Source organism: Octodon degus, unplaced genomic scaffold (genome assembly GCF_000260255.1).
Source record: "Octodon degus isolate 3935 unplaced genomic scaffold, OctDeg1.0 scaffold00091, whole genome shotgun sequence".
Classification (NCBI taxonomy): Eukaryota; Metazoa; Chordata; class Mammalia; order Rodentia; family Octodontidae; genus Octodon; species Octodon degus.
Window position 1 is genome coordinate 3909900 of NW_004524667.1, and position 10397 is coordinate 3920296.

At 38.4% G+C, this 10397-nt stretch overlaps 1 protein-coding gene across 2 annotated transcripts in view; it reads left to right on the forward strand.

Annotated features, from left to right (window-relative positions):
- The window catches only part of Prex2 (phosphatidylinositol-3,4,5-trisphosphate dependent Rac exchange factor 2), a 303532-nt gene that overhangs the window by 108090 nt on the left and 185045 nt on the right, over nt 1-10397 (forward strand). For both annotated transcript variants that reach the window (XM_004637531.2, XM_023722364.1), the window contains 3 exons: nt 2787-2936; nt 5307-5451; nt 8547-8647. In XM_004637531.2, the coding sequence (XP_004637588.1) occupies nt 2787-2936; nt 5307-5451; nt 8547-8647 (396 nt within the window). The remainder of the gene's footprint in view (nt 1-2786; nt 2937-5306; nt 5452-8546; nt 8648-10397) is intronic.

Sequence of the window (10397 nt, forward strand, 5' to 3'; positions counted from 1 at the left end):
TAAACATTTTGATAGTTTTTTCTATTTCCTATCCTGTGCATATAATACTTGATTATTGTACATTTTATTGTAATGCAAAAATTATTAAGTAGATATCAATATATACACTGAAATACACAATGCATCAGTCTTGGGAAAATCCCATCTCATTAAATGAAAACATTGAATTAAAAGTAAGCAATTTGCACACCATAGAGACTTAATATAATTAATGACTTATTCAAACTCTCCCTTGGAGTTTCCTGGTTTGGGGAGAAATCAGATACTACAGACTACTGTGCTTGAATAGTCTCCATTTATTTTTTATTTTTTTGGCAGAACCGGGGATTCAACTCAGGCCTGCGCTTGCCTGGCAAGTGCTTATTCTACTGAGCTATCTCCCCAGCCCCATAGTCTCCATTTAATAAATAACAATTTAAATTCCATTTTTTGACAGTTTCTATAAAATTTATATTTTAGATTCATGAAAGCCTGCAAATTTCTGTTTGTCATTTACTAAATTATTTTTTATTGAACTGTATTTTAATCCCTGTTAAGGTAAGAGAGGCTGGGTTGTAGCTTAATGATAGAATGTGCATTTATTATGTATTAAGCTCTGAGTTTAGTCCCCAGCATCCAAAACAACAAAACCAGTCAAACATCAAACCAGTACACACACACACACACACACACACACACACCCCTGTTAAGGATAAACAATTATTGGATTTTCCATGTTCCTGGTGAGACTGTTTCTTATGCATAAGTTTAATTCTTATTTTAAATATATTAGACTATATGCTATGATTAAATTATTAATCTATATGGTACATTCTTCAAAGTAAATGAGAAGCAATTGCTTATTTTGTAAAATGTTTGACAATTATACTATTAAATATACATACTACATATGAAGCATGATTTTAAAAATTAATATGATAGAAACCAGCCACCAGAAAAACTTTGTAAAAGGAGCTTTATGTCTTCACTTCCAATTATTATATGACACAAGTAGTTCTTCCAAATATTCACAATTGCAGCATTAAGCTGTCGTCTGAGATAGATTCAGCTGATGATCTCTGTTTCTGGACATTCAGGTAGTGGTCACATGCCAGCAGTTATGCCCGCTTGTCTGGTTCTGAGTTGATGCGGCTGCCCAAAGAAGTTTGAGTGCCTAGCACGAATGCTTAGGAAAGGCTTCACAGGGAAGGTCTGCACCGCTGGAGGGACAGCGGGTATCTGGGCCAGAGCTTCAGCCTGCAGAGTACATCAGAAGCCACAGGACAGTCAGGGATGTGGGAAAGAGCACAGTGGTGGGGACACATTAGACTAATACTGAACAGAATTCAGACTCCAATGTAACCTGGGAGGTTTACAGACCCCAGAGGAGTGCTACAACACTAGTTGATGTTGTGTCATGAAGATTAATAATCTAACAGCAGATAACGTTTGTTATTCTGGCATGAATAGAAAGACCTTAGGAGTCAGATTATGGGCAAACGTGTACTCAGCCATTAATAAAATAAATTGTTTTAGAGAGAAAACACCACATTAGGTGAAGTTTCAGAAAGGCTCTTACCCGTCTTGAATACTGTTGTGTCTTACCCTGGTATAGTGGCTAGTGCTGTTTAATGGCTTTCAGGGAGACAAATGAAAACTATCACTGTAACTGGGTGCTGATTTTGACCTCTGTCATCTGTTGTTTCTATCTTGGAATCTTTGTCTGGCATGAACTGTCCTGCCAGTGAATGTGGCTTACAAGTTATGTCATTATTTTCTCCCTGCTGTTAGGCAGACAGTTGTGAAGTATTTGCTGAATGTATTTGCAAGTCCAACATGAAAAGTTTAGCCAAAATGGCTAAATGGTGAGGAATTGAGTAAAAAATTAGATGTCAACTTTGTCTTCAGGAAATGTTTTTCTGAGATTTTTGTTCCTGTGAATCACATGAACTGATGTGATTTTTGATAACATAAATATATTTTAATGAAAATTAACTTTTTCCTAGAGCAAAAAATATAGCAACAAAACAAACAATGTCTTACATGTTGACAAGTCTTTTCTGTATGGAAACTAATAGAAGGCAACTGCATACTCAAGTTCCCTTTTGCTGAATCTGTCATTGTATATTGTTTAGGCTGAAATATTTACAGAAAAATCTGACCACACAGAGTATGTAGTATGAAAAGGAAAGAGTATTTTAATGCTCTTACGTGTAATTATAGAATTTTTTCCCTGATACTACCTCAAAGTCTGACAGGTTTCTTGAACGTTAGTTGATATATAGAATCAAAACCTATCAATGAACTTTTGGAGTGATGTTGTTTTGAAGTGTGTGTTTTAACAATGGGCCTTGTAATAGTGTGGCACCTGTGTGTTTCCATTCATTGTAGCTTAGGGAAATATAAGTAGTGACTAGTTTTTATTTTTATTGTGCTTATAATTAAATATTAGAGAAATGTTCTGTGCAGTAAAGGCTCTCTCTGAAACTAGAATGTTATTTACAGGAAATATTAGAATAACAAAGTAAATTTGATGCCATGAATATGTAATTGAAAAGAAAATTCTTACAATGTTATTCCTTTTTGCTATGGTAAGTTGAACAATATTTTCAGACATAGAATAAATAAATATTAATTTCTTCATAGTAATTACTTTTTCATAGTAAAAACTTTATTTGCTTTTTCAACTTTCACGTTTCTGATACAAAAACAGAGATATTTTGAGTAATTCAGTGATTTGCAGACTTTCACGGATGTAGAGGTCATGTTGACATTATATTGCATTTTGTTCACTGGCCTTTCCTCAGCGGATTTCCATAGTAGTGGACATATTGTTGTTAATGGGTGGAAGATACACAACACAGCGAAAAACAAATGGTTTGTGTGCATGGCAAAAACACCTGAAGAGAAGCATGAATGGTTTGAAGCAATTTTGAAAGAAAGAGAACGACGAAAAGGTGGGTGCTTGAATTGTGCACTGCTTTTCTTTGTGAGATTTCTAACTCAGCACAAGATAAGATAGTGGAAAGAGTTCTAAGAGGCTGGGTTGGTGCGTGGTGTTCACTTTGATTTCCTATGAGATGTAAGCATCATAGTAAAGGGGCTTTGAACATTTTATATAGTTAGTAACATGTATGGCTGGCAGAGTTTTTTCATTTCACTTGCTTTAACATTTGTACAATTTTCTTTGCATGTTATTCTTGTCATCTCTACAGCATTATCTAAAGCAGTATCGCAAAGTCTTGCCTTAAGAGACAAACTTCAATAATATATGACAGTACTGTAGGATCTCCAACAATTATTCTGAAAAATTGTGGACCAAATATATTAGTTTCCTAATTCAAGAAATTAATAAATTTCCTATTTATATTCCATAGGAGGGGTCCAAAATAATATTTGCTACATGCTTTTAAAAAGATTTTCAAAAGGTGTTGGGTCTGGCAACTTTAAGTCACGTGAAGTTTATCTGCAAGAAGACATATTTTGTACTTTGGCTCTGAAGTAGAAATGCTTGTGTTTGTTTACCAAAGAGAGGCTTTAATTATTAGGAAGCATGGTACTGTTGATTCTTTTGGCTGAGATTCAAAAGTAAAACACCTAATTGGTAATGAAATTCCAGAAAGCAAAGAACCTTGCTTCATCTTCAGATGCTTTCTCTGGAAGAATGTACAAAGTGTCTACGGTCATTAGAATAATCACAGCATATATTTGTTTAAGGATTTCCAAGGCATTTTTAACTACCTATTCCTTTGATTTATCTTGGAGAAAGAACCAGATAGAAATTTTTAAAGCAAAGTTATGAATGTGTAAGTGACTCAAGATTTTTTGAGTCTAGCAGTCAATGCAAATAACAAAGTAAATGACTTAAAAAGTGAGTTGGAATTTTCATCTCACTTGAACCTTTTCGTCTCACAGAATAGCATGATCCATGCAAAAGAATGACAACGATAAGAGCAGATACTATAAATCATGTATGATATTTAGCCTTATCAAGGTATATTTTTTGCCAGATCATTCACTACTGCTGATAAATGTTATGGTTCCTGTGTTGTAAAACATAACATCTTAGCAGGAAAATTTGTAGCTTAGAAAACTAAAACTAATTAAAAGTGTTCTTATGCAACAGTTGGTTGTTTGGATTCGCAAGATTTTAGCTTTAGGCTTCTAGATAGATTCCTTGCTTCGGTTATCTATTTCCATCATTCTAATGTCTAGTTCTGCATTGCAGACTCCTCGATTTTTATGTGCAGTCCTGTCCTTTCTCCTGGGCTTCATACTCATGCTCTACTGACCCCTAGAATCTACTCAGAATTCTCAGGAATGATGAGCTCCTTCACCCAACAAGAACCCCTGATTTCGTTCAGTTGCTGTCATCAGACCCTGGGAGGAATCTTGGTTTCTTCACTTGCTTTCACATCTATGTCTAACCAATAGCTGTGTCCAACCAGTACGACCTCCTAGCTCTTTCTCACTTGTATCTTCTTTGTCTCAGAGTCCTTTATTTGCAGGGGTTTAAGTTGCTTGATCTTTTGCAGGTTCTTTCCAATAATGCTTTTTCCAGTTAAAGTTCTTTCCCTTTTCTGCATTCCTCATACTGTCCTCTGAGCTTAGTTTCTTTTCTGCACTACCCTGCCTTTTCCTTCTTATGGCGTCTAGATGTTTCTCCAGCATTTAAGTTGAAACTGTAAGGCCTCCAGGGCTCCATACTTCTGTGTTGCTTGACTTTGGTTACCTCTTGTGAATACATTTCTATAGAAATACCTATTTATGATTCTGGATTTAAACATGGCTCTTCTGAGCAAGATTTCTTAACACTCTAAGGAAAAAGTGGTGTCCTGAATATGCCTCTATTATATCAAAATTTACTCCTTATATTCAGCATTATGTCTGGGACTGCCATGTCCAATTATGCCAACTTTATCTGCTGCTCTTACTCCCAAGGCTAAATCATGTAGTTTTAGAGCACAGTTGCTCAAAGGTATCTTAAACTCTGGGACCTCACCTTGACTGAGTTTCTAGGATGTTATGAACTTACTCTCTGTCTCTGTCTCTGTCTCTGTCTCTGTCTCTGTTTCTCTCTCTCACTCTTGCTCCCTGCCTCTCTCTCTCAGATGATAGTGCAACTCAGGACCACGAGCTTGCCAGGCAGGCACTGGGCCACTGAGCTATATCCTCAACCCAAATTCTTCAGTATGAGCCCCATCTTCCAGAGCTCTGTATCCACAAGCTTCAGCATGTGGTAGTCATGGAATTAATATTTGTGTAAAGGATAGCAAATCAATGAGGAGACTTTTTTAGTTATCTACCCTTTCTCTCATTTTTGATAGGTTTAAAATTAGGAATGGAGCAAGACACTTGGGTAATGATCTCTGAACAGGGTGAGAAACTTTATAAAATGATGTGCAAGCAAGGAAATCTAATCAAAGACAGAAAAAGAAAACTGACAACGTTCCCGAAGTGCTTTCTTGGAAGGTAGGATGTTTACTATCTCACATGTTAACTCATGTCGTTATTTCTTTCTCCTTTAAAAGTATTCCGCTGAGAATTTTTGAGTAATTCTTTATGATTAATATTTCCTGGACCTTTTTAGGGTGAGAGAATAAGCAGAGAGCTAGGATCATGACCAGGTAACCTATGGCATCCATCGTTTAGCCATGACTTAAGTACTTCCTGATATACCGTGTTCTGAGGGTGAAGCAGAGGTTGGAACCAGAGGAAGTGAGAAATGGTACCTACAGAGGACAGAATGATCAGAATAATGGGTCTGGCATGGAAATGCACACAGGGTTTCAAAATCAGAGTTGACGGTAGATCCAAAAAGTTATTACTGGAAAATTGAAGGCAAACTGTCTAAACTACCAAAATAGTTCAGAATTTAGACAATCAGACTGAAGATGAAATGGTATAGATGAAAAATATGAGAAGGTGAGTCACATGAAGAGCTGGATGCCATGGAGTAGGTGGCTTCTTCAGACAGTCTGGAGTGGGGTTCCCTGTCTTGTTTAGTGAATGCTGAGCCACGCGGAAAGGTGGCTGCTTCAGATAGTTCTTCTGAAGCAAGGCTCTGTGTTAACCTCATTCTGTACACAATTTCTGATCCTATAATACATACTTAGGAGTTATTGCCTCTTTCTTTTTAAGGTCTAGAAGGCATGGATCAGGGATACAGGAAGCCTCACAAGCTCATCAGTCAGTGAGCACCCATGTCAGTGCTGTACAAGTAGGCTAGAGTTGTGCTTAAAGCCCAGACTTAGTCATGTTGCCTCTGATCACATCTTGGTTCTCCCACTAGCTATCATTGGGAAATTTACACTGGTGTGATTTGGGGAAGTTTAATTTCTATTTTCTCTTAAGATATGGAGCAGTGGTTACAGTGCTTATTGTTAATGCCTATCAGGGTGTCCTCTTAACTAGCTATGGGTAGCTGCAACATGACCATAGGCTACATTTGCCCCTAACCTCAACACTGAAAAATGTGGGCCAGAAAACCTTTTGCCTGAAGCTTTATCTGTCTCCAGGGGGAGTGGTCCTCACTCTAGGCAACACAGCTGCCTGGTAGGAAGCTTCTGCAACCTGTGAGCTGCTGGCTCTTATGCAGAGATAAACACAGATCCAGATCCACTTGTCATATATCCCTGTGCAACAAGAGACAGCGTTTCTTATAATGACTCCATGAGTACGACTTCTGGGGTCTTCACTGGGCTATGCCCACATGCAAGAGGGTCTCTTCACACTATGGCTTTCCCAAGATTCTACAGGCATGTAATATAGACATCGGGCATCATGCTTACCGTAGCAATGCTGACATCTTACTTTCATGAGATGATCAGATATCTAGGGCAACAAAGCTAACAAGTTGCCATAGGTTAAATCTGTCCTAATTGTATGAGGAGGGGTTTTGCCAGTGCTAGTTAGTAGTTGTAAAGCTTCTTCTAGAGCACTTGGCACATAAGCATGACCTGAATAACACACTAGTGTTGTGTTGTAGCCCAAATTTAAGATCTCTTATGTTCTCTCTGGACTCTCCATTACTTGACTAGGTCCCCTGATAAAGCCTCTCATTAATCTCCTTTCCTACCTTCTCTCTCTCCCATTTTAAAAAAATTCTCAATTTGTAGTAATATTTAAATAGATTTTCTCATCAGAATTTGACATTCTTAGAAATATGGTAGCATCAAAATGGGAAAGTATGGATTAGCTGTATATCAGCAATCTCAAACTAATTGTCAACTGCTGAGATCTATTAAGAGCTCACTATAAGAGAAGTTACTATGTTGAGTTCCTGGCATATATCATCTCATTTAATCCTTTGACAGCACTATGACACTGGTATTATCTCTGTTTTATTGATAGAAAAATTAAGGTTGAGAGGGACGTACACAGTAGAAGAAGAATCAGGATTTGAATCTGGATTCAAATCAGCAAAGTAGCCCATTTCCTTAATATGCATGTGCTTTATTGTTTTCTTTACTTCTTTCATCTCTTGTACTTCCCTTCATTCTTTCATTTTCTTTTGAATGATTCTTATTTAATAGAAGAATAAATCTCTTTTACCAATCTTTCATGCTTTAAAGTTTTTTTTAATGTACTTGGTACAGGGTCTTACTATGCAGCTCAACCTTGTAGTGATACTCCTGTCTCAGCCTCCCCAGCGCTGGGATTACAGGTGTGTGCCATCATGCACAGTCTTGGTGGCTGGCTCAGCACACCAGGGGAGGGGCCAGTGTGGCACATGAAGTGTTGGGGGAGGGGGGATCAAATCCATGTCCCTTTGCTTGCCTAGGCAGGCATTTAGTGCACTAAGATATCTCATGCTTTAGAATTTTTTCTTTGTTTTTGAGACAGGGTCTTGATGGGTAGCTCAGGCTGGCCTTCAACTGCTGTTGGCACAGGTTGGCCTCTGGTTCCAGAATGCTGAAATTAGGTGCATGTACCAGCACCCGTGACAAGATGTATTTCTTAGATGAGACAATCCAGTTTTAGAATGTCATGTCCCTTGTTTATTTGACTTTAGGCATTTGTCTTATCTTTGGTTTTGAAGGAAGTAGAAATCTAATTTTCTGGTGCTTTATATAACCTTGATTCTCTGAGCTCTGTGCAGAAAAGAAAACCAATCTAAGACAAATTCATCAGTTTATGTAAAAGTACAAATGTTAGATTTTAAAAACATAAACATATCATATTTTATTTGTAAATTCTCTGTTTAGTGTTCTCTAAATGATGTTGTATGACCATTTGCCTTTATATGTAGAGTGCCTTTGTAACTAAAGTGACAATGAAATTTTCATTTTGTGTGTATTAGGGGCTTCAGCAAGTCAAGTAGCATATTAAATGTAGTTTAGGAAGGTCTTAATGTAGAAACATGGGTTTTCTAGAATAGATCCCAACTTCTATAAACTGTGCACCCAATAAAAATAATAAACGAGCCACTGAAATACATTGTAAATATTCCTTTATGTTTTGAGACTTGCTCCATAGTTCCTTCCGGACTGCATGGCACACGTATTCTTTTGGGGTGAGAGAGCAGCAAGGTAAGATTTAATGTTTTCATTGGTTTTCTGTTGTAGTGAATTTGTGTCGTGGCTTTTGGAAATTGGAGAAATTCAGAGGCCTGAGGAAGGTGTTCACTTGGGACAAGCATTATTAGAAAATGGAATTATCCACCATGGTAATTGTTTAATTACTTTAATTATTTATTTAATGTAGATATTTTAAAATTACTTGTATCTTAATCTACTGAGTTACTTCCTTATCTCTCCACCTGTATCTTTTTTTTTTTTTTTTTTTTTTTTTTTTTTTTGGAAACAGGGATTGAATTCAGGCCCTTGCGCTTTCCAGGGAATCACTTATTCCACTGAGTCCTCTTCCCAGCCCCACCGCCTGTATCTTAATTCCATTGATCTGTTTAGTTTATAATGTTCCACATTACAAGATGTTTTTCCCCCTGCACTTTTAATAGTTAATATATATATAGGAGAGTGTTTCAAGGAGTGTGGGCTTCTAATGACCCAGCTTTTAGTGTTAAAATAAAGAGCTACAAAACAGGCAGGAGTTAGGAATACAGATAAGTGCTGTGGGGTCCTGGAGGCAGAGACGACCAGTTGTAGCTGGAGTATGTGTGAGTGCTTCACGGGGGCAGCAGCATTGGTGCTGCACATTGTAGAATGAGTGGAACTGGGTCAGAGACAAAGCCTTGACAGGGACAAGATTTTAAAATAGACCTATTAGTACCTGTTTGCAGCACAGAATAACTATAAGCCTTTGTTCCTGCTGTGCTTGTGTTGTACTTGGGCTCCATTTCTTTTCTGAGGAAATGATGATGCTCAGGCATAATAGTGGGGCTATCCATGGTGACCTTCTCAGGAAATAGCGTGGAGTCTCATGCAGCTAGAAAATGTGTTTTAGGCCAGTGTACTGGGAGGGGAGAATGGCAGGAAAGGCGGGCAGACATGCATCTGACCCCCGAGGATGTGCACCCTCTAGCTGTGTGGTATGGGATTATTCTGAGGTCAGGAGCTGATGAATATTTTTAAGTAGTGCTTTTACATGGTATGGTGGAGCCAGCCATGGTAATGATAAACACTGCATACAGGGGCCTTGGTGGGATTATGTGAATGGCCATGAAAAGAGAGGACCATGGAGATTCTGGCCAAATGGAAGCTTATTTAATAGTTACCAGGTAAAGACTGTATTCAAAATTTTCTGACTTGCCTGAGATAGTTAATTTAGGAGGAGAAATAGACTTGAGAGAGGTGAAGGCTTTGCTGTACACTGTGTAGGAGACAGGATGGTGATACCAGCAAGGGGCTGCAGTGAATCGACAGCTCAGGATAGGAATAAAGTGAGAGACTATTTCAAAATCATGTGAAGAGACTAGTAAGTCTTCTAGAACACCAACAACAGATGCAAAAAAATCACAAAACAGTGGTAACAAGACTAAGGATAAGGGCTGGGAGACGGCTCAGCAGTCTAAGTATCTACCTGGCGAGTGCAAGGACCCAGGTTCGATCCCCAGTACTGCATGCTGTACCAGCCCTGGAACCCTGGGAGCACTGTGCTTGCCACTAAAACCAGGTATGGTGGTTGTCTTAGTTACTCTTTTCTCATGGCTGGGACAAACACCGGACAACCAACATGAAGGAAGGAAAGGCTTGCTTAGCTCACAGTTACTGGAGGTTTCAGTACAGTATTCAGCTGGCTCCAGGGCAGAGCAGCACATAGCAGAAAGCAACCTTTCATGGCAGAGCAAGAGGGCAAGGGAGAGGTAGCAACAGCTCAAACAGCTAGCTTTTCTTCCCACCTTACATTGTAATGCAAATTACTTACCCTGAGCAGGTGCAGCATTCACATTCACAGTAATCAATCACAAACTCCAGAAGCTACCCCAAGACTGCATGAGGCTTTGGGGGGACAACTAT